The 24,969-nt window shown below is 32.9% G+C and overlaps 1 protein-coding gene across 2 annotated transcripts in view; it reads left to right on the forward strand.

The window, feature by feature from the left end:
* Window positions 1-24,969, forward strand: part of MED20 (mediator complex subunit 20) — a 123,439-nt gene that overhangs the window by 46,648 nt on the left and 51,822 nt on the right. For both annotated transcript variants that reach the window (XM_074310947.1, XM_074310951.1), the window contains one exon: window positions 21,558-21,615. In XM_074310947.1, coding sequence (XP_074167048.1) covers window positions 21,558-21,569 — 12 coding nt within the window. In that variant the 3' untranslated portion in view covers window positions 21,570-21,615. The remainder of the gene's footprint in view (window positions 1-21,557; window positions 21,616-24,969) is intronic.

The raw sequence follows: 24,969 nt of genomic DNA on the forward strand, positions 1-24,969 counted from the left end.
TATTGCATACTTTTCCTCTCTCCTTTTCTTCTTCCCCTTCCTTTCCTCCCAATCTTAACTTCCATACTTCTTTACCGCCACCCTGGTGAAGGCCTTAGTGCTTGAACTATTTCTATAGCCTGCTGATAAGTCTCTTTGTTTCAAATCTCTTTCCCACTTCAGTCCATCTTTCATTCAACTGTCAAATTGATCATAATCTTCCTAAAATGCAAGTTACCATATTCCCTCTATGCAATAAATTCCATGATTCTCTGTTGGTTCTATGATCAAATATATATAATTCTATACTTGGCTTTTAAAGCCATTTATTTGATTTTTATTTCTCTCGTTAAACGTAAAAAGCAACTTTTTTTGGGAGGGCTATACATATACATGCATTTTTTTGGCATATAGCCTTATGAATTATATTGAGAGAGAGAAATCAGAACAAAAGGGAAAAGGAACATAGTGCATGTTGATTTACATTCAGTCTCCAATAGTTCTTTTTGTGGATACAGATGATGTTTTCCATCCAAAGTTTATTGGGGATTGCCTTGATTAACTGAACTACTTAGAAGAACCAAATCTATCATAGTTGATCATTACACAGTCTTGCTATTGCTGTGTACAATATGTTGCTAGTGCTATGTTTTACCCAGCGTTAATTCATGTAAATCTTCCAGGTCTTTCTAAAATCAGCCTGTTCATCATTTTTAACAGAACAATAATATTCTATTACTTTCATATCCAAATTTATTCAGCCATTCCCTAATTGATGGGCATCTACTAAATTTTTTTTGTGCCATTTTTTGCCACTACATAAAGGGCTACTATAAACATTTTTGTACATGTGGATCCTTTCCCCTCTTTTATGATCTTTTTGGAATATAGACCTAGTAGAGACAGTGATGGATCAAGGGATATATACAGTTATGCTCTTTGGGCATAGTTACAAATTGGTCTTCAGAATGGTTCCATCATTTCACAACTCCACCAACAATTCATTAGTGCCCCAATTTTCCCACATCCTCATATGAGGTGGTACCTCAAGAGTTGTTTTAATTTGCATTTCTCTAATCAACAATGATTTAGAGCATTTTTTCATATAACTATAGATGGCTTTCATTTCTTTTTGAAGGCATTTATTTTTTTTTATTTTATAATTATAACTTTTTTTTACAGTACATATGCATGGGTAGTTTTTTACAACACTATCCCTTGTACTCCCTTCTGTTCTGAATTTTCCCCTCCTTCCCTCCACTCCCTCCCCTAAATGGCAGACATTCCCATGCATATTAAATATGTTGTAGTATATCCTAGATACAATATGTGTGTGCAGAACCGAATTTTGTTGTTGTTGTTGTTGTTGTTGTTGCAAAGGAAGAATTGGATTCAGAAGGTAAAAATAACCTGGGAAAAAACCATAAATGCAAACAGTTTACACTCATTACCCAGTGTTCTTGAACCATTTATAACCTGGATCCTTCCTGCCTCTCTAGTCTACCCTTCTATTCTAAAATCTACTGACTGGTCTCTTTGTTATTCCTCAAATAAGATACTTGATTTCCCGGCTCTTATCTATGCCTTTTCACTTTTCTTGAAATTCTCTTCTTGCCTTGCCTCCAGACTTTCCTCATTTCCTTATCTATCAGTTAAAATTACACCAGTAATAAGATTTTCCCACGCTTCCTTAATGTTTTTGTTTTATTTCTGAGAGTATCTTGTATATCTTGTATGTTGTACATTGTTTTTATATAATTATTTGCATGTTTTCTCTGTTAGATTGAGCTTCTCTGGGACAGGGACTGTTTTTGCCTTTCTTTGTATCTCCAGTACTTAGCACAATGCATAGTAGATGCTTCCTAAAGATCTCAAGCCTACCCAGTATTTCCTAAGGTAACAAAAAGAAAAAGTTTATAATAGTAGTAGGTGAAATAGAGAATCTGTTAGGGGAGATTAAAAGAATTGACTTGCTATTATAATGGCCCAATTGAGATTAAATAACATAAATTTGAAGTGAATTCAGTTAGCTCAATTAGGTAACTACCAAATTTTTCAGGAATTAAAAAGCAAAACTTAGAGAATGAGAATAAACTGAGAAAATCTTTAAATGAAAAATTATCCAGCATCTTTAAGAGGAAAAGAATGTTGGGTTAGCAAGAAATGAAGAGTTTATTTCACGTTAGATAAACTATCTTTAGGTACAAGTTTGGGAGTGGCAGAAAGAAAGAGATTTCCTGCAAGAAGTTATACCATGGCTTTGACTGGGATGGAAGAGAAGGTTAAAATATAAAAAATGAGACTAGATGTAGATATAGGGGAGACCATCTTGGTGAAAATTTGAAGGCAAAGCTTGAATGTGATTTAAGAGGGTTATGGGAAGCCACTAGAGGACCTGTATAGAGAGTAAAATGATCAAAGGAGCAGAAAAAAAAAAAATTTTTTAATTTCAGGGAACAGAATATTTTGGATTTAAGATAAAGTTGGAGAATAAAAATCCAGAAAAGAGAAAGTCTAATAGTCCAAGAGTAAGATTGTCAAGGTTTTCTAGAGACCCAAGAAAAAAGTGGGGATACTATTGTTTTCCTTCTGGCAGAGTAGCTTGTTGTAAAAGATGTGTCATTACTAAGGATGAGAAAAGGAAAAGTAAACAATTCATGAGATGATATTGTGAGTTAGTATCTTCTTGAACTGTTAAATTTGAATCCAATATAATTTTGCTCATTGGAAAAAAACCCATTGAATCTGAGAACATTAAATTTTAACCTAAATTACAACTTCTACAATGTGGGTGTTCTGATTTGTTTTGATTCCAAGGGCATTTCCTCAATTTTGTAGATAGGATATGTGGATATTCTTGCAGTCTCTACTTTATGCTAGTGTTATTGACAGTGCTGAAATTACATGAAATTCCTATATAATTGTTTCATATTTTCAAGGCTTTCTAGGCTTTCAAAAATGGAAAAAGCCAAAGAATAATCTGGAGACCTACTGTCTGCAACAAAAGATAGATTCTCCCTTTGTAAATTCTGGTAAATGAGTAGTTCTGCTTTTTGCATTAAAAGATAAAATTGACCCCATTATAATTCATATACTTTCAATTGTTTTCCCTGTAGTTGAATTTGTGCTGAGATGTATTCATAGGTTCATCTATCCATCTTCCTTCCCATTAACTTTTATCACAGTATAATTGTGAATAACCAAGGGATGCAGATTATATCAGTTTTATTTTCTAATCTTGGACTTGTGGGTGGGTAGTGACCGTATAGCAGTTTCAGTAATCTTTTTACTTTTAGTCACTAGTGTTAGTTTGAAAGACTTAAAGTTTGCAAGGTATTTACTGCAAGCTTGATATTTTATTATACTCTGATATTTGAGTAGGTCTGAGAACATTAAAATATTCTCCTATAACTCCTCTACGAGAAGTCTCATCCTGAATTTCTTTCTGTAGGTCTCTTGACATTATTGAGCATTCTTATGCAATCTAAAGACTCTCAATTGAACATCCATTGCTGCTCAGTGCTCTTTCTCTCATTGGCCACTATTCAGATCATTTAGCACTTTAATGATACTTTTTTTTTAAACAACTTCTGCTGCCTGGTGATATGCTGCAACTTACAATTTGCCCACTATGTGTTACTCCATTGTACTTTGCATGACCTGAAATTTGAAGGCTTTGTAAGCCAAATGTTTCATAACATTGTTGGAAAAAAAAAAATAAGGTCCATTTTTTTATATCAATTTCACTATACTTGTTTGTTGACTTTAAAAACATTTGATTTAGTAAATCAAAACACTGTATTAAAGACTCTTTTATATTAAGATGTCCCACACATATATTAAAATCATAAGATTCTTTAAAGATAAGTTATTATTCAGTGATATTTCTATAGTTATTCACTAATTTCGCTACTTATATCAGGTAAGTAATTAAATAGGTAAACATGTTCACAAACGGAGTTTGCTATTATGAAAGATTTTCAGCACAGAATCCTAGCAGATTCAGGATATAGACCCTCTATATATTCCTATTTGTGGGTGATGTTTTGTTGATTATGTCAAATTTTGAGCATTGTAAAGCCACATGTAAATATTTGTATGTATGCATGAATATATATATATATTTATACATATACATATACATACATATATATATATATATTATAAAATTTACAAGTAATTCTTACCAGCATTTCTTAATTTTACTATACCTACTGAATACAGAATAGATAAGTCACTTTGAGATGAATTCTATTAATCAGTTTTGTTAGTGGTTTAGTAATAAGTGCATTAATCACAACGCCAACCTATAACTAGAAATCAGATGTGTATAATCTTTTAGAAAACTTGAATATTTCCAAGTAGCGAAAAGTAATTTTGAGGAAAACGTAGAATAATTAGAAAAGAAAAAAGAATCATCACTTTACCTTACCTTCTGTGAAAAACAAAAACAAAACAAAACTATAGGATAATCAAGAAATATCAATCCCAACCATTCTTTTCTGTATATTTAGAAAAGCCAGGATAGAAACGGAGACATCTGCTACATGACTCCAGTCAGTGAACTTGACCCAGAAATACAACCTGTATATACCTTGAATTTTATTTTATTTTGTTTTTTAAAATTTTTTTTCCTGGTTATACATGTATATTCTTTTTTTAAGTAACACATTTCTTTATGAATCATGTTGGGAGAGAAAAATAAGAACAAAAGGGTTAAACCAAGAGAAGGGGGGGGGAAAGCACAAAAAAGGTTTAATCATATATATATAGCACGTATTGATTTATTCAATGTACTCAGTATCCATAGTTCTTTCTTTGGATGCAGATGGCGTTTTCCATCCAAAGTTAGATCACTGAACTGCTGAGAAGAACCAAGTCCTTTATAGTTGGTCATCACACAATCTTGCTGTTACTGACTACAATGTATTCCTTGTTCTGCTTATTTCACTAAACATAAATTCATCTAAATCTTTCCACGTCTTTCTAAAATCAGCCCTTTTTAAAAATAGAACAATAATATTCCATTACTTTCATATCCCATAACTTATTCAGCCATTCCCCCATTGATGGATATCTATTCATTTTCCAATTTTTTGCCATCACAAAAAGAGCTGCTACAAACATTTTTGCACATGTGGGTCTTTTTCCCTCTCTTATGATTTCCTCACCCCTTGAATTTTAGATGATAATTAGACTTGTTGTTCTCTAACCATACTTGATGTGAAGGAATAATAGAAAATATTGTTTGAAGAAATACTAAGACTAAAGCAATAGTGGCTAGCATTTATAGAGTAATTTAAAATTTGTAAAATGCTTCACATGGATGATCTCACCTGATCCTCACAAAAACTCTGGGAGTAAATGAGGAAACCAAGACTGAGAGGTTACATGATTGGTATAGGGTCACATATCTAGCATCTACACATGCTTTAAACTTGAGTGTTCTTGATTCCAAATCCATTCCACCTAGTTGCCTAGTAAACATGGGGAAGGCAAGGTCAAGGACTTAATTAAAAGAGTACCACTTATTCAGAAATAGTAAATGAATGAGTGAAAAAGGCAGAATAAATGCAACCACTTAGCATTTTTATTTTCTACTATTGCTATGTTCTATTTCTACTTTTAGGAAGTAGGTTAATGGTTTTAACCCCAAAATACTTTTTTGAATCTTTCAACACACAATTTATGTAGTTCTCTTTCCTGAGAAAATGATAAAAATTTTAAGAATGTTTTTATTTCTGACTTAGAAAGAATAGTGCAAATTTGGCCTTCTGCTTATAGGTACAACTTCTACTTGTAGGTTTACTGTGTGAAAGATGAAATTTTTAAAAAGAATCATTGGCTCTAGCAAATTGATTTTTTTGTTTGTAGTTATGACTTCTAATTAGGGAAATAAAGGGATCAGGTAATTGAATATTGAGTTGTGATTCAGAAGAAAAAAAATTACCTGTTGTCAATGTGTTCCATATTATAAAGTATTTTGATTTCTACTCTCTCCTTTCCCCTTTTATTCCAAAAGGTAGAAACTTTTAAAAAAATTTTTCCTGGGTTTTCACGTATTAATCTACTTTGATAGACAATGTCTTTGGACCTTTTATTCTTGCTTCTTCCTTTTTATTCCTTAATTCCTTAAATGCCACACAAAAGTTAACAGTTTTTATTTGGTGTGTAATGATAAGCAAATTATAAATGTCTAGGAACCATCAAAATTCTATAATTTAATTTAGATTCTTGCTGTAACTCCGTTAATACTGGCTTTCTAGAAAATAGACTCAGAAGTTAATGACTTGTCTAAACCCAGATCAGATTTTTATCTGTTCTTTTAATGCACTATACTATTTATACATCATACCAGTTGCAAAATAAAAGTCTTTTCTAAACTACCAGAAGAAATAGAAAATCTTGCCTCGTTTGCATTTTTTTTTTTAATTTTAGGTTATATGTGTACATTCATTTTTAACATTTTCCATATGAGTTTCCATATCAGTCATATTGGGAAAGAAAAATTGGGACAAAAGGGAAAAAAAAAAAAAAGGAAAAAAAACAAAAGGAAAAACGGTGAAAACCGTATGCTTCAATCTCATTCAGTTTCCATAGTTCTCTATGGACACAGTTGTCATTTTCCATGCAAAGTTTTTTGAAATTGCCTTGTATCACTGAATTGCTGAGAAGAGCTAAGTCTATCACAGTTGATCATCATACAATTTTGCTTGTTGCAGTATACAATGCTTTCCTAGTTCTACTCACTTCACTCAGTATCAGTTCATGTAAGTCTTTCCAGGCTTTTCTGAAATTAGCTTGTTTGTATTATTTCTCATAGAGCAATAGTATTCTATTACAGTCATAACTTATTCAGCCATTCCCCAATTGATGGACATCCATTCAATTTCCAATTTCTTGATGCTCCAAAAAGAGCTACTACAGACATTTTTTTTTCACATGTGGATCCTTTCCCTTCTTTTATGATCTCTTTGGGATATATATCCTGGTTTATCATTCTTCAAATAAAGTGATATTTGGATTAGCCATTGTACTATTTTTTTCCTCATGATTTTCTTTCATATATTAGTTTTCAACATGATTTTGTGCAGCAATGTCAATAGATTTTAAAGGTAGGAAAGTTTTTTAAAAGGTAGAAAAATTTTAATATTTTGGCATTTGCAAATAAAATTCACATTTGTATAGCATTTAGCATACATTTTATTTGAACCTTAGTTTTGAAGACAGAAAATTTTTACAAGACTATTTTAGGATTTTCCACTAAAAGACATTGATCCAAAGTTTTTTGTAAGAGATAAAACAACTTGGATATGATTGTATATTCTTAATAGTACATGCAATTGTAGTACTTAATATATTTTAAAGTAACTTTTGAACTGAAATTAAATTTACTTTAAATTAAAATAAAATGCTTCCTTACAAATTGAGAATAATATGTAAAAAAGAAGGAACATCTATGTAATGGAATAGCTTTTCAACTTCCTTTTCTCCCTTCCCCCTTCCACACACACACATAGGTTTTCAACACTTAATTGCTAAATCCAGTGTGAATTTGGCCCCCAAACTTAATCTGTTTGACCTCTGCAACTTTTGACAGTGTTGACCATCTCATATGGTTGGATGTTCTTCTGTTGCTTGTCTTCTGTCATAATTATCTCTTTGGGTTTTCTTACCTGATCATGGCTTCTCTCTCTTTGTTGGATTATCATTCTCTTTTTCCCATAGACTGAATATGTACTTTTCCCCAAAGATCTGTTCTGGGCCTTTCTTTTTCTCTGCAATCTCTTCTTGATAATTTTATCACTCCTATGAATTTTGCTAATAACTCCCAAATCTGTATGTCCAACCGTAATCATTATCCCAAACACCAGACTCACAATATCAACAACCTTAACCCAAATATCTGGTAAACAACTCACACTTAACATGTCCAAAAATGAAACTCAAAATTATCTTCAAAATTTATCTTATAAATAGACTTATTTTTGTGGAAATAATAGTCATTTTTCCTATCACCTAGGTTTAAAACCTTGGAGTCACCTTTGACATCCTTTTCCTTATGCCCCATATTCAGTGAATTGCTGAGTCTTTTCTACATTCTAATTCTACAATATCAATAAATGCTTGTTGGATGAATAAAAGTGTATTTCTTACATATCTCTCTTCTCTTCTCCATTTATATAGCCTCTATACTATTTTAGATTTTTGCTCAAACTAATACAATAACCTTCTAAAATTCATGGAATTCATAAATAGTAAGGTGGACACAGTACTGGATTTATAGTTCAAATAAATGATCTGGATTCAAATTTAATCTCTTTAACACATATTGCTTGTGTGTTCTTGGATAAACTTGCCTTGGTCTCAGTTTTCTCATTTGTAAGATGAGGGAGTTGGAGTAGAAAAAAGCTCTAAAATTTCTCTGAGTGTTATCTTTCTGCTTTTAGGAGGCTTTCCTCCCACTCAAGACCATGCTCACAAAGCTCCCAAATTGACATTTCTAAGATAGATTTGTAATCCTACCTCTTTCTGTTATTTCTTTCTCCATCCTTTCCTCCTTCTACCCCCACCCCTCCCCAGCCCTGGGTTCTGTTCCTGTTAAGTCAATAAATATTTATTAAACCTTTCCTTGTATGTGCCAGGCAGAAAAATTCATTCAAAGGGAATCTGCTGAGACATATGGGTTTCAGATGAGAGCAAAAGACTGTAATTAAAATTAGATTAGATCATTAGATCCAGGTTTAAGTCTTGACAACTTTGCATAATCACTCTGACTATGAGTAAGTTAGTTAACATACTTGGCATTAATATCTTCAGTTATGATGATTGGAATAAACTAGATGATTTCTAAGGCCCTTTCCAGCTATATCTCATAATTTAAGGAAGTATCTAGTAAATATGTCTTGCATGGATAGATAGATGAATGAAACCCTTGTTAAAATTGATTCATTGTTAAATCCTTGTTAAAATTGATTTAATGTTGCAATGCTTTTAACAATTTCGTTGGATGCAATGTAAGTGTTGTCAGCCAGACTAGATTAGACTATGAATATCTATATTCAAATTAAAGTAACCTAAAATACTTAGTTTGGTTTAAAAAAAAAAAAAAAAGTTTTTTTTTCTGATTTAGGATTAAACAATATTGAAAATTTTATTTTTCATGTGTCCAGATTTCAAAATAGTAAATAGTTGCCTTGAAAACATGAATAAGAAACATGAAAGCATAATTAGAATATTAATATGTTTAAAATTTTGTGATTTCAAGAGCTGCACTTGTTTTAGTAACTGCCATTATCTTTAAAAAAAAGAAAAAAGAATCATGGTTCAGTTCTGATGGACAGGGTTCTTTTCTATAGTGAGGTGATTTCAGACCAGTTCCAATGGACTTGTGATGGAGAGAGCCATCTATACCCAGAAAGAAGACTGTGGGAATTATGAATCACAGCATAGTATTTTTTATTGTTGTTTATAGGCTTTTTTGTTTTCTTTATCATTTTTTCCCCTATGTGGCCTGATTTTTCTTGTATAGCATGAGAATTGTGGGAATATGTATAGAAGAATGCATGCACATGTTTAATATATATTGAATTACTTGCCATCTAAGGGAGGGGGGTGAGGGAAAGGTAGGGAAAAATAAATTTTGAACACAAAGTTTTGTGGGGATGGATGTTGAAAAATAATTACGCATATATTTTTAAAATAAAAAACTTAAATAATCATAATGTATAAGACTATTTGGGAAAATCAGCATTTCTATGAAACACTTTGTGAAAGATCATAGTAGTTGCTTTCAACAGATTTAAGTTATATTCTGTTCTGAACAACTATAACTTTAATAGTCATCTGTGAATCTTCACTTGAGTAAATACATTATTTAACTGATGTGATAACTCAGGTCTTAGTAGACGGAATTCAGTTGCTGTGACCTTAAATAAGGCCACACTATTCATCACATGACTGCTAAATTTCTGGTGATAAGCCTCTCTGGCCTTAGGTAGATTGGTCTTCAGATGATAGTTCATGGATCATGAAGTCTCTATCCATTAATCCTGAAGTTATTAACCTGGGATCTGTAGCTTTTTAATTTTTTTTTTTTTTTAGGAAAATACAGGTATATTTTGATAATTGACTATCATTCGTTTCTTTTGTGATCCTATGTATTTTATTTTATACATTTAAAACATTATTGAAGACCAAAGACTTCACATGACTTTATTTTTTTTTTATTATATATATATATATATATTTTATAATATTATCCCTTGTATTCATTTTTCCAAATTACCCCCCCTCCCTCTATTCCCTCCCCCCGACGACAGGCAATACCATACATTTTACATGTGTTACAATATAGTCTAGGTACAATACATGTGTGCGAATATCATTTTCTTGTTGCACAATAAACATTAGAATCCGAAGGTACATGCAACCTGGACAGACAGATATTAGTGCTAACAATTTTCATTCCCCTCCCAGTGTTTCTTCTCTGGGTGCAGCTACCCCTGTCCATCATTGATCAACTGGAAGCTTCACATGACTTTAAAAGAAGGCCAAAATTAAAAACAAAAACAAAAAAAAAAAAACTGGTTAAGAACTCTTGTATTAATTGAACAAGTATTTAAGCACTGTATGTATACCCCTGTGCAAAGCTAAATGCAAAGCTAAAATTACTTACTAGGCATTTAAGGTGGGGATTAATATCAACAGAGATAAGTAAAATATACATTATTATGTTTTGCAAAATAAAGTGCTACTTGAAGTCCAAGGGAGAATTAGTAGTTGATATAGTGAAACCAAAGCTTCTCATAAGACCTGGTTTTAAATTGGGCTGTTAAAATGTATAGCAATTGAACAGTGGGGGAAACATTCTAGTTATAGAGAATAGTTTAAAAAAAGAAATGAAAGTGAACAGACATTTTAACAAGACAGTAAGTAGTACAATTTGGCTGCTATAAGAGCATGGATGGGAACAATGAGAAACAGATGCAAAGGTATATGGTAAGAGAAGCTGTTCCAATGAGATTGAAACTTGCATTCTTCTGATACTGCTTTCACTCAAAATTTTTTAAAAAATAATTTTTTATACTTTTACACCTATTATTTCCCATTTTTTCTAACGTCCTTTCCCAGAGAGCCACTCTTTATAACAGAGTAAAAAAGTTCAGCAAAACTAGCATAATGAAACTAATACAATGGAAATGTCTAATGTTCAATACAGTGTTCCATGTCCATGATCCTGAGTTAATTTTAAAGTGACTTTTTCTCTTATACCATCTTTGGCAATTTGCTTGGTATGAGACTAATCTTAACAATTATTTTGAATTGAATTTCACTTATTGATTTGCTATAGTTAATAGTTTGTATTTCTTCTTTTGAGAAGTGTTGATTCCACTATTGCCTGCATTTCATGGGGAGCCATCTGAGAGGAATTTTAGTAGGGGTGTTATAAATCTTGTCATCAGTTTTTGAACCCTTTTGAATCATTTACATTATCTGTTTCAATTACATTTCAGATGAGCTTTAAAACTTTAAAGAAAATTATTGGATGAACCAAATGTATATATATCTAAACCCCAAAGAATGTTGGAATTTATTTTTTTAATATCCTTTTATTAAAAAAAACTAAGTGATAATACAGAAATGTAGTCTTCTTCCCCATTATAATATGAAAGAATTTTTATATGGACTTTTATTTTTGAGCTGATGTTAGTCTTTTTTTTTTTTTTTTGGATAGTTTTTTAAAAAAATGATCCATCAAAGGGGCAGCTAGGTGGTAAAGTGGATAGAGCACCAGCCCTGAAGTCAGGAGGACCTGAGTTCAATCTGGCCTCAAGACACTTAATACTTCCCATCTGTGTGATCTTGGGCAAGTCACTTAACCCCAAGTGCCTCAGCGCACGTTTGTAAATGCTACCTAAGCAGCTCTTGCATTTCAAAAAAGTTCCAAAAAATGATTTGTTTTTTGGTTTTCATGTGGTACTCCAGAATTTATATCTTTATCACTATTCTAAGCCCATTCACATAAAAGACAAAGTTCATGTTAAACAAGGCCAAAGAAAAGTGGTTAGTATTGGTTATAGATAAAGGGATCAGAGTTTTAGCAACTTTTATATATTTGTGAAAATATTTCACATTGATATTTCTATTTCTTTTTACCTAGTACCTTTTCCCATTCCTTTTCACTGATAGCATTTAGAATGAGGACCTTGTACAAAAGTGCAAATAATTGTGAAAAAAAGAACAATTATTCTAGTAATCCAGAAATGACTAGAGGAAAGGAAAGGAAATGGTATTCATATTGTTAAAAAATCTAGAATTGTGGTCAAATCTTATCTTGCATAGAGAGCTAAATGGTGCAATAAATAGAGTGCCTGGAATGAGAGAGACTCATTTTCCTGAGTTCAAATCTGAATTCAAAACTAGCTGTGCAGGACCAGGAGATCACTATATGCTTCAACAACAATACTATATGATGATCAATTCTGATGGATGTGGCCCTCTTCAACAATGAGATGAACCAAATCAGTTCCAATAGAGCAGTAAAGAACCGAACCAGCTACACCCAGTGAAAGAACTCTGGGAGATGACTATGAACCACTACATAGATTTCCCATTCCCTCTATTTTTGTCCGCCTGCATTTTTTATTTTCTTCACAGGCTAATTGTACACTGTTTCAAAGTCTTATTCTTTTTGTACAGCAAAATAGCTGTTTGGACATGTATAAATATATTGTATTTAACTTATACTTTTAACATATTTAACATGTATCGGTCCACCTGCTATCTGGGGGAAGGGGTGGAGGGAAGGAGGGGAAAAGTTGGAACAAGAGGTTTTGCAGTTGTCCATGCTGAAAAATTACCTGTGCACATATCTTGTAAATAAAAAGCTATAATAAATTTTTGTAAAAATTAATTAATTGTGACCTAGGTAAGTTATTTAATCAGTTTGTCTGTTTCCTCATTTATAAAATGAACTAGAGAAGGAAACAGCAAACCACTTCAGTATTTTTGCCAAGAAAACCCTAAATGGGGTCATGAAGAGTTGGACACATCTGGAAAAAAATAACTAAGCAGGTGTAAGTAATGTTATTGATAAATGCTAGTTAAGACTGACTGTATTAACACAAGCTTCCTTGGGGCATGAAGTATAACCATAATTGCTTAATTTTGGAAGATAAAATTAACCAGATCTTTTAACTTGGTATCTGATAAATTATGAAAAGTTCGTGAACTCTTATTTTACTATGACCATATATTCCCAGAAAAATGAAATAAATACAAGAGTCGATTGGGAAGAATCAGAAAACAGATTTACTAAATTTTTATGAATGCAAGATAATTCTCCTTATGATCATAGAAGACTTGTTTGATTCAATTTTCTACTGATTTTTTTTTAATTAAGAATTTTAATTAAAAATTTACATTTTTTGGGTGGGGCTTATATTTCATTAGCATAGCATACTCCCAAGTGAACAAATATTTTCTACCAATGAAAATCTTCAACTTTTTAAGCAATTTACATAGTATTATAAAATTACTTGGGATAGACATTTGTGATTTGCTCAGTGGTCATACAATTAGAATGTGTTTCCCTCTGAATCTGTTAGGAAAAATACATGATTTGAATATAGGTTTTACTGATTCTGATTAGAGCTAGCTAACACTCTAGCGCTACACCATGGAATATTCTCTATTAGTTGGAAAGCAAATATTTTCAAAATAGGAAATACTCTAGGAAAATGTTTATAAAGCCCATTAACTTCCTTCCCCTAACACTAGCATAATATTCCCCTACATTAACATTATTTTCAAAAGAATGATTTTAATAACAAAGAATTAAAAGAGATCTTTGGGAAAATTAAACTTTTATACCCCAATGAGATTAAGAAAGAAGTAACAAACTCATATATGTACAAAACTATTTGTAGCAGTTCTTCATTTTTTTTTTAATTATAGCTTTTTATTTCCAAGATATATGCATGGGTAATTTTTCAACATTGACAATTGCAAAACCTCTTGTTCCAACTTTTCTCCTCCTTCCCCCACCCCTCCCCCCAGATGGCAGGTTGACCAATACATGTTAAAAATGTTAAAGTATAAGTTAAATACAATATATGTATACATGTCCATACAGTTGTTTTGCTGTACAAAACGAATTAGACTTTGAAATAGTGTACAATTAATCTGTGAAGGAAATAAAAAATGCAGGCGGACAAAAATAGAGGGATTGGGAATGTAGTGGTTCATACTCATTTCCCAGAGTTCTTTCCCTGAATGTAGCTGGTTCAGTTCATTACTGCTCTATTGGAACTGATTTGGTTCATCTCATTGTTGAAGAGGGCCACGTCCATCAGAATTGATCATCACATAGTATTGTTATTGGAATATAATGATCTTCTGGTCCTGCTCATTTCACTCAGAATCAGTTCATGTCATGTAAGTCCCTCCAGGCCTTTCTGAAATCATCCTGCTGGTCATTTCTTACAGAACAATAATATTCCATAATATTCATATACCACAATTTATTCAGCCATTCTCCAATTGATGGGCATCCACTCAGTTTCCAGTTTCTGGCCACTACAAAGAGGGCTGCCACAAATTCTTGCATATACAGGTCCCTTTCCCTTCTTTAAGATCTCTTTGGGATATAATAAGCCAGTATTAACACTGCTAGTCAAAGAGTATGCACAGTTTGATAACTTTTTGAGCATAGTTCCAAATTGCTCTCCAGAATAGCTGGATGTATTCACAATTCCACCAACAATGTATCAGTGTCCCAGTTTTCTCACATCCCCTCCTACATTCCGCATTATCTTTCACTGTCATTTTAGCCAATCTGACAGGTGTGTAGTGGTATCTGGGAGTTATCTTAATTTGCATTTCTCTGATTAATAATGACTTGGAGCATTTTTTCATATGTCTAGAAATAGTTTCAATTTCTTTAAGAATTATCTATATCCTTTGATGTAGCAGTTCTTAATGGTGGCAAAGGATTAGAGACTGTATCAATTTGGAAATGACTGAAACAGAATATGGCACATGAATGTGATGACATGCTATTATGCTATAAGAAATGGTGAAGGGGGTTGGTTTCAGAAAAACCTGAGGATTGACTCTATGAACTAATACAAAGTGAATTGAGCATAATCAGAACAATCATATACTCATTACTGGTAGTAGATAATCAACTTTGAAACAGTAACTGATCTACATAGCACTTAAGTTCCAAAGGATTCGTGATGAAAAATGCTAATCATATACACAGAGTTGATGGACTCTGAATGTAAGTTAAAAGCATATTTATTCCTTCTTTTCCTTTGTTTTTGGTCAGGAAAGTGTGAAACATGGCTAATGTGGAAATTTGTTTTGTATGACTATACATATTTGAAATAGGTTTTGATTTTCACAACTTATTGAGTAGGGGACAGAAAATTTTGAACAAAAAAAATTTTGTCTTACTGCTTTTAAAAAAAGAAAGAAAAAAAGGAAGAAACAAAGTTTTTTGGTTTTTTTTTTTTGTTTGTTTTGTTTTTTTTTGGCAACCATCTTCTGATACTATGAAAGTCAGCACAAAGGGAAGAGTTTCCTTTTTTGCGATGTTAAAACTATAATGAAATGAACCCTGTTCCAAGTATATTTAAAGTAAACTTTCTCTGATACCAATTATCTTTGGAATATGAGGGCCTTCTAACTCCAGATGGCTACCTTAACCTGCTTTTGATTATGATAGCATTTTAAAATTATTCTGAATTAAATGGTGTTTTAAAAAGGAATTTTTAAATTTTTTTTTTCACCTTTGACACAGCATTGTCAGTGGGTGCCACTAGAAAGTCTAAGGCACAGACAAATAAGAAAAAAAAAGTAGAAGAAAAGGAATGGATAAAAGAGGAAATGGTGAATGAAATAATATAGAGTTATAAACTTCCTCAGCTATTCCCACAGTATTATCAATTACCCATCACTGCTATTTGGACCTTGATAATTTATATTTTCATTGTTATACTTACCTTTACCTTTTTCCTGGTTTCAGGAAATTTTCCTATCCTAAAATTCCTTTTACTTTTATTAGCTTCTCAGTACTATGTAAAATCATGGGATGTTAAGAGCTTAAAGGAATCTTATAAATTTATTGAATCAACAAGTATTTATTTTTTTTTAATTAATAATTTTTTATTATATATATATTTTTTATAATATTATCCCTTGTATTCATTTTTCCAAATTATCTCTCCCTCCCTCTATTCCCTCCCCCCGATGACAGGCAATCCCATACATTTTACATGTGTTACAATATAGTCTAGATACAATACATGTATGTGAATATCATTTTCTTGTTGCACAATAAACATTAGATTCCGAAGGTACATGCAACCTGGGCAGACAGATATTAGTGCTAACAATTTACATTCACTTCCCAGTGTTTCTTCTCTGGGTGTAGCTACCTCTGTCCATCATTGATCAACTGGAAGTGAGTTGGCTTTTCTTTATGTTGAAGATTTCCACTTCCATCAGAATACATCCTCATACAGTATTGTTGTTGAAGTGTATAGTGATCTTCTGGTTCTGCTCATTTCACTCAGCATCAGTTCATGCAAGTCTCTCCAGGCCTCTCTGTATTCCTCCTGCTGGTCATTTCTTACAGAGCAATAATATTCCATAACCTTCATATACCATAATTTACCCAACCATTCTCCAACTGATGGACATCCATTCATCTTCCAGTTTCTAGCTACAACAAAAAGAGCTGCCACAAACATTTTGGCACATATATGTCTCTTTCCGCTCTTTAGTATTTCTTTGGGATATAAGCCCAGTAGTAGCGCTGCTGGGTCAAAGGGTATGCACAGTTTGATAACTTTTTGGACATAATTCCAGATTGCTCTCCAGAATGGCTGGATTCTTTCGCAACTCCACCAGCAATGTATCAGTGTCCCAGTTTTCCCACATCCCCTCCAACATTCATCATTATTTGTTCCTGTCATCTTAGCCAATCTGACAGGTGTGTAGTGGTATCTCAGAGTTGTCTTAATTTGCATTTCTCTGGTCAGTAGTGATTTGGAACACTCTTTCATGTGAGTGGATATAGTTTCAATTTCTTCATCTGAGAATTGTCTTCAACAAGCATTTATTGAAGACATCTATATGTGAGATTGTATTACAGAGAACAAATTTAGGACTTAAGAGTTCAAAGGCCTAGTCCAGAATCGTTTATTTAGCACATACTCTTTGCCAGGATTGGAATCTGATGTTCTCTCAGCTAGCAACATTGTGGTCCTTGGGTGGATAACCAGATAAGTAAAAACTGAATTTTTGAGAATAGATGGTTAGCTTTAGAATTTATTTTTGAGATTTTTTTTCTCCCTTGGCTTTATAGTAACATGACTTAAATATAATGCTTATATGATTCTTGCCCAACCAATGCATCCAAACCTTATTATCTAAAAGCCTCTGGTTCAAAAGCTGTGAATCAGGTCCTCCTGACTTCAGGACTGGTACTTTATCCACTGCACCACCTAGCTGCCCTAAAAGCTGTGAATCTAGTGGGATGGAGGATAGGGTTTTCTGTTCTATAGTAGTACAAAAAGGAACATGTACAGCTTCTCTGGAGAGTTCTGACTACTCATTTGTTGTTTAGTAATGTTTGACTCTGAATGACAACAGAGACTATAGCATGCCTCTACTGTCCATGCATTTTTCTTGGCATAGATACTGGAGTGCCATTTCCTTCCCATTAAGACAGATTAAATGACAAGGTGCTCACAGTCACGTAACTGGCAAGTGTCTGAGACTGAATTTGATCTCAGGTCTTCCTGTTTCCAAGCCCAGAGCTCTATCCATCAAGCCACCTAGCTGTCTCCTAAAAATTTGTTGTTCAGTCATATCTGACTCGCTGTGATCCCATGGATTTTATCCATGGTGTTTTCTTGGCAAAGATACTAGAATGGTTTGCCATTTCCTTCTCCAATCCATTTTACAGTTGAACTGAGGCAAATAGGAGTTAAGTAACTTGTTCAGGGTGCCACAGTAGCAGGTGTCTTAAGACAAGATTCAAACTAAGATCCTCCTGATTCCAGGCCTTGTGCTCAATATATTGCACCATCTAGCTGTTCCAATAGACTATATATAGATATAAACATGTATGTGTGTATGTGTATGTATGTGTACATATGCTTATAAACTAATCCTAATATCACTTTATTATAAATTCTTCTGAATGAGACCAGGTCAAAATAAATGGATAGTTCAAAAGATGTTCGGTTTCTGTTGAGTATTACTAACTGTTAAATCTTGTGGTTGTTTCATCTTTGACTCTTCACTCTGATTTATCCCACATATTCAATCATTTGCCAGTTCTTATTTCCAGCTCTATCCTATCAACTACTATCCTAATTCAGGCCCTAATCACTTTATGCCTTTATTTTTGCATTAATCTTTTCAATTGTTCTCTCTCTCCCAAGGTGATTCTCCTAAAGCATTGGTGGCCCCTCTCCTCAAATTTCAGTGGATCCCTATTACTTGTAGAATCAAATATAGAATGGCATTTTAAAGCTCTTTTCAACCTGAATCAATTTATATATTACTTCCATGTTCTCTGTGGTCCACCTATCCTGCATTATTTACTGTTCCTCACATGATGGATGCTCTGTCTCCCTTCTCTGTACTTTTCATTGATTGTCTTCCTTGCCTGGTATGCTCCTAGAATCCTGGAATATTTCTACCTCCTGGAATCCCAGGTTTCTTTCAAGACTTAGTTCAAGAACCATGATGCAGACGGTCCCTCATTTTCTCCTCTCCAAATTGTTAGCATTTTCTCTTTCAAGGTTACCATGTATTTGATTTGTATGTGTATTGTATATATTTATATTGTATTCATGTTGTTTCCCGTATTGTTCCTTGTGGGAATACTTGAATTCCAAGTATTTAGCATATAATATCTGGCGTACAAGTATTTGCATGTAATTAATACTTAATTGCTTAAGTGTTGTAGATTCTTAGGGCAGAAAAAGATGGATTTGAAAGCTTTCCAAGTCTCAAAATTCTTTACTCTAAACTCACCCTTATTTGAAAATACTACATGGTTGAGGTAGAACCATTCTGCCTAAGAAGGCATAATATCAAAATCATAGGACTTTAGAACTAGAAGGGAATTTAGAATCTTCCAATCTAACCTAATTATATGAGGTAACATTAAGACTGCCATTCTGAAAAATATAGCATAAGAACTATGTTGAAAAACTTGCAATTCATTATAATAATATCTGAGTTAGTGTGCTAAATATAAATTGTTAAAGTATTATGAAACTGTGAGCTATCATTATTATAAAGTAATATCTCCTTTACAAATGAGGACACTCAGACTTAGAGGGATTAGGAAATTAGTAAGTGTAAAGAGCCAGAACTCAAATCCAAGTCTTCTAATCCAAATATCTAGTGCCCTTTTCATTCATCATAGTGTCTTTCTAACTTTCTAACATTTTCCTGGTTGGCATGTATCCAGAATTTTTTGAAAATACATACCATTAACTTCCTTACATGCCCACAATGAATTTATAATCATTTTTTTATATTATCTTAAAGAGTTTGATATAACCTGGTTTGTATGAAATGTAGATCCATACTGTCAGTTATGCCAGACTCAGTTTTCCTTATTTGATTAGATTTATATAGGAGGAATTTCTGAAGAAGGGAAATTTCATTCTGTGCCTTTGGCCATACACTCATGTGATTACAACTTTCATTGTTTGGTCATAATGAATATAAGTTGTATAAATATTTCCTGAGTGAATTTTTTAACCTGTTCATACCTTGAAAATGACTACATGCAGTGAACAGATGACAAGCTTGATAGTTGAGGTAACCAGCAAGAAAGTTTCACTTGGGAGTAAACTTATATTCTGTGACTGGCTGCTAGTGAATTTATTATCGGTGAAAAGTGATGGAATGACATTTGGCAAGTTGTGTATTTATGAAACAATGAAATCTCTCTCCTATATGTGTTTCTCATTTGTTTACAAGGAAAAATCAAGCTTAGGTCAAGATTGTAGTTGTCTCTCTTCCCCATTCATTTCCTAATCTGCATAAATTTCCCCCTTTCCTAGTATCTCCAAATTATCAGTATCTGTTTTAGTAGTTTAAATATCATTGTGAGGCCTGTATTAAGAATATTTTTTAATATTATAAATTTGTTTTTAATCAAAAATACATTTAAACTGACATACTAACTTCAAAGACTTCTGATTTATTTGTATGATTGGATATTAAGAATAGTTATTTGTCAGAGATGTTACCATTTTAGGTCCATACAGGCTTAAAATTTACCACATTTTGACATAAAAGATTTGTTCTTAAAGTCTTTGTTCCCCCCCCCAAAAAAAAAAAAATTTAGAATAAGATGGGACTTTCAGTTTCCTCTTAGCCAGAATTTTAAAGTAGAACTTTGGAATATTTTAAATGTTAGCTTTTTCTGGGACCTTAGATATCATCTAATCTCTTAAGTTTATTTATATATAATGTGAAAGCACATTATATATAAGTAAACTGAAGCCACAGAAATTGTCTTGCCCGGGGTCACATAGCAAGTTAGTAGCCCGCTAAGAAGCCAGTATCCTTGGCACTGGGACATTCCTTCATTTTATATCTTGAGTCCATTTACTATATGAACTTAGTACTTCTAATTTGAATTTGTGGTAATTTAGTTGAATTAAGCAGTACAATTTTAGTTGTCTCTTTCAGCCCCAATTTTTGCTGAATCTTGACTTGGAAAGTGTTGAAAGCTTGAAATACTATTGCTTGCCAATTTATATATACATTAGAATATTTTTGACCAATCTATTTCCATCTAATATGCTTTTTATCTAAAATTGACATTACAAGTCCCTCTTGGTCATATCTGGACAGCATTGATTTTTTTAAAAAATGGTCAAAAGAGCCCCAAAGATAGAGTTAATATTGCCTTTTGCTTGAACATGAATTAATTTTGCCAAATCTGTTTAGCCAGCGAGAAGTGTGATGTTTTTAAAATAGCTTTTTTTTCCCCGACTGCCACAAAATTCAAGAAATGAAATAGTGAACTGCTTTTGAGATGTTGTACAACAAATGTAGAGGCGCTTTTTATTCATGGTAATGTGAGCACTGGATACAATAAAAAAGAATCTGGGGTCAGCTCTGCCACATAGCTATGTCTTTTGACTTGAGCAAATAGCTAAACTTTTAGGACTTCATTTTTTTCTCATTTGTAGAATGAGGTTGGATTACATAATCTTGAAGGTTCCAGGAGCTATATCTAAATCCATGATCCTATAAATAAATCTTTAATCCGTAAAGGTTGCTCTGTCTTCAGAGGGGAATTCCAAAGATGGATGTTGACTTAAATTCCATAAAAGCTCTTGACTTGTGTTAAATCCATTGTTTTATCTCAGAGTACTACTTTTGATGATAGGTGGAAGGGTTAATTCAACTTTATATTGTGAGACTGAAATTATTTTTTTTTTATTCTGGAAAATAAAAACATATAGAATTAATCTTTTTTTGTTGAATTATATCAGCTCAAACTTACAGATTTTATTTCTTTCTAGGTTGTAGATTAAAAGAAGTCTACTGAATCTATAATAATATGGAAGAAAATGAAGATGGGTAAGTAAGAAATTTGCCCCTACTTAAATTATTTTTATTTTTTATTTTTTAAGAAATCAGAAAAAGTGTCCTCAGATAAGAATATGTGTATGTAAAAGAGATGGTTTGGGATTGGCATAAAAAAAGGATTAGGTATTGGATACCATTTTCTTTTCCCCAATTTTCTTATACTTCTTACCTTCTTATACTTATCTACCCCAATTTTTAAAAATTTTTCAAATACATGTAAAAATGGTTTTCAACATTAATTTTTATAAGATTGTGTTGTAATTTCCCCCCTTTTTTTAATGTTTTATTTTATTTAAATTTTTAAAAAGTATATAAGTAAAAGAAATTATATTCATGAATGTCCATTTTTCTTTACTTCCTTGTAAATTGTTCTTTTGTTCTCTGAGGCACTTTTAAATTTTTTGTTCCCCCCCACACACACTTCCCCTAAGCAGGCTATAGTTAAGAAAGGATATATTTATGCATTCATATGTTGATATGTACATATACACACATACACTGCCTCCCTTTTACATACACACACATATCTTTTTTCTCCCTTCTTCCCTTACCTTCCCCCCTCTCCAAAGCAGCAATAATCTGATATAGATTAAATACGTTCATGCAAGAAAAGTTAGACCAAATGGGAAAAAAAAATGAGAAAGGAAAAAAGTAAACAAATTATGCTTCAATCCATATTCAGTCTTCATGCTTCTGTCTCTGAATGCAGATGGTATTTTCCATCCTAAGTCTATTAGAATTGCCTTGAATTACTACATTGTTGAGAAGAGCTAAGTTTCATCACAGTTGATCATCATATAATTTTATGTGGATTGTATGCAGCTTCTGTGTGGATTAAAAAAAACAACACTATGTACAATGTTCTCTTGGTTCTGCTTACTTCACTTAATATCAATTCATGTAAACGTCTTTCCAAGCTTTTCTAAAATCAGCTTCCTCATCATTTCTTATAGAAGAATAATATTCTCTTACATTCATGTATAACTTATTTAGCCATTTCCCAGTTGGCAAGCATTCACTCAATTTCTAGTTCCTTAACCATCACAAAAAGGGCTGCTGCAAACATTTTTGCACATGTAGGTCCTTTTTACTCTTTTATTATCTCTTTGGGAGATAGATTCAGTAATGACACTGTTGGATTAAAGGGTATGCATAGTTTCATAGCTCTTTTGGTCATAGTTCCAACTTGCTCTTCACAGTAGTTGGATTATTTTACAGCTCCACCAACAATGCATCAGTGTCCCAGTTTTCTCACATCCCCTTCAACATTTATCATTATCTTTTCTTGTCATCTTAGCCAATCTAAAAGGTGTGAAGTGGTATACAGAGTTGTCTTAATTTGCATTTCTCTACATCAGTAATGATTTAGAACATTTTTTTCAAATGACTAGAAATGGATTTTTCATTTTTTCAATTTTTTTCATATGAAAAATGTTCATATCCTATGACCATTTGTTAATTGGGGAAGGACTTGCATTCTTAAAAATTTGAGTCAGTTCTCTCTATATTTTAGAAATGAGGCATTTATCATTATTATTTACAGTTAGTATAAGGAAAAATTTTAGGGGCAGCTAGGTGGTGTAGTGAATAGAGCACTGGACCTGAATTCAAAATTGGCCTCAGACATTTAACACTTCCTAGCTGTGTGACCACCCTAGGCAAGTGACTTAACCCCAATTGCCTCAGGAAAAAAAAAAAAAATTACCAGCTTTCTGCTTCTTTTGTAATTTTGGTTGCATTGGTTTTGTTTCCTACCCCAATTTTTAAGTGATACAGATTAAAGTAGGCCAATAAAGGAATGCACATAGCCAAGGAGGAGATTTATGTCCACTTAGCAAGCATATAATAAACATCTGCTCTTTGTTGGATAGATTGCTAATACATCCTAGGGATACAAACAAGGGCAAAAATCAGGCCCTGCTTTCAAGAAGCTCACTGTCTTAAATGGGAGAAACAACATGACACTATCTATGTACAAACTCGATATATATAGATTAGAGATTATCTTTCAGAGAAGATACTAAGATTTAAAAAAAAAGGCAGAAAAACTTTGGGAATAGTTTCTTGAAGAAGGTTGGATATTAGCTGATATTTGCAGGAAGCCAGGCAAGCTAGGAGGTAGAGATGAGGAAACAAAAAAATTCCAAAGGACATAGCAATTAAAAATTCCATGAATCAGGAGATGAGATTTCTTAGTATACCAAGGAGGCCAGTTTCCCTGAATTTACAGAGAATGTGGAAGGGAATAAGGTGTAAGAAGGCTGGAAGGGTAAGAAAGAAGGGATCAGGTTATACAGCCAAATGGAGAACTTTTTATTTGATTCTATTGTGAGAGCCACTGGAGTTTAATGCCTAGGGATATGATTTGCTCAGACCTACACTTTAGGAAAATCAATGAAAGTACTGAGCAGCTCCCTATTGGAGTGGGGAGAGACTTGAGGCAAGAGCACCAACCACCAGGTTATATAGCTAGAGTCTTAAGACCTGAAGGTAGAATCAACAGAATTTACCAAGTGATTTGGATATGAGGAGAGTGAGTGAGGAGGACTTGAGGATCATCAACTGAAATAGGATAGAGAGGAAAGACAAGGCATCCTTAGAATGTACCCACAATCAGTTTGTGTAATGTGGATGAATATCCAATAGAAATCATGAGCAGAAGCTGTCAGGCAGATAGGAAGAAAACTAATAAAGACCAGTGACACAGAAACCTAGAGAAAAGAGTCAGAAACTGTAGAAAGATTAAGAATAGGGGCAGCTAGATGGCTCAGTAGATAGAATATCAGGAGGACCTGAATTCAAATGTGGCCTCAAGACACTTAATACTTCCTAGCTTTGTGACCCTGGGCAAGTCACTTAACTCCAATTGTCACAGCCAAAAAAAAAAAAAAAAAAAAAAAAGAAAAGAAAAAAGAAAAGATTAAGGAGGATAAGGACTGGGAAAGAACCATTAGATTTGGTAATTAAGAGATCATTGGTAACTATGGAGAGAGTTATTTGTTGATAGGATGGGAAGCCAGACTTTAAAGAATTAGGGGAAAAAAGTGGATCACCTTTTTAAAGAGTTTAGCTATGATAGGAGGAGACCTTCAGCTATAAGAGATTGCTGGTTTATCTCTTAGCAAGTTAAGTTCCTTTTTTGTCTATTAGAACACTCACTTAATCTTTAACAAAGTTTCCTTGTTACTCACGGTTATTTCTGCATCAGAAAGTCTTTTCCACTGGAATCAGGATTGTGTCAGTCCCTGTTCGGGTGCCAAATTGCCATGATCCAGTCTAGCTCCTGTAAAGGGCTCAGAATAAGTCCTAGTCAGGATAACCAAAAGTCCTTGCCCCATGTTGTGG

The sequence above is a fragment of the Sminthopsis crassicaudata genome, chromosome 4 (assembly GCF_048593235.1).
Source record: "Sminthopsis crassicaudata isolate SCR6 chromosome 4, ASM4859323v1, whole genome shotgun sequence".
Taxonomy (NCBI): domain Eukaryota; kingdom Metazoa; phylum Chordata; class Mammalia; order Dasyuromorphia; family Dasyuridae; genus Sminthopsis; species Sminthopsis crassicaudata.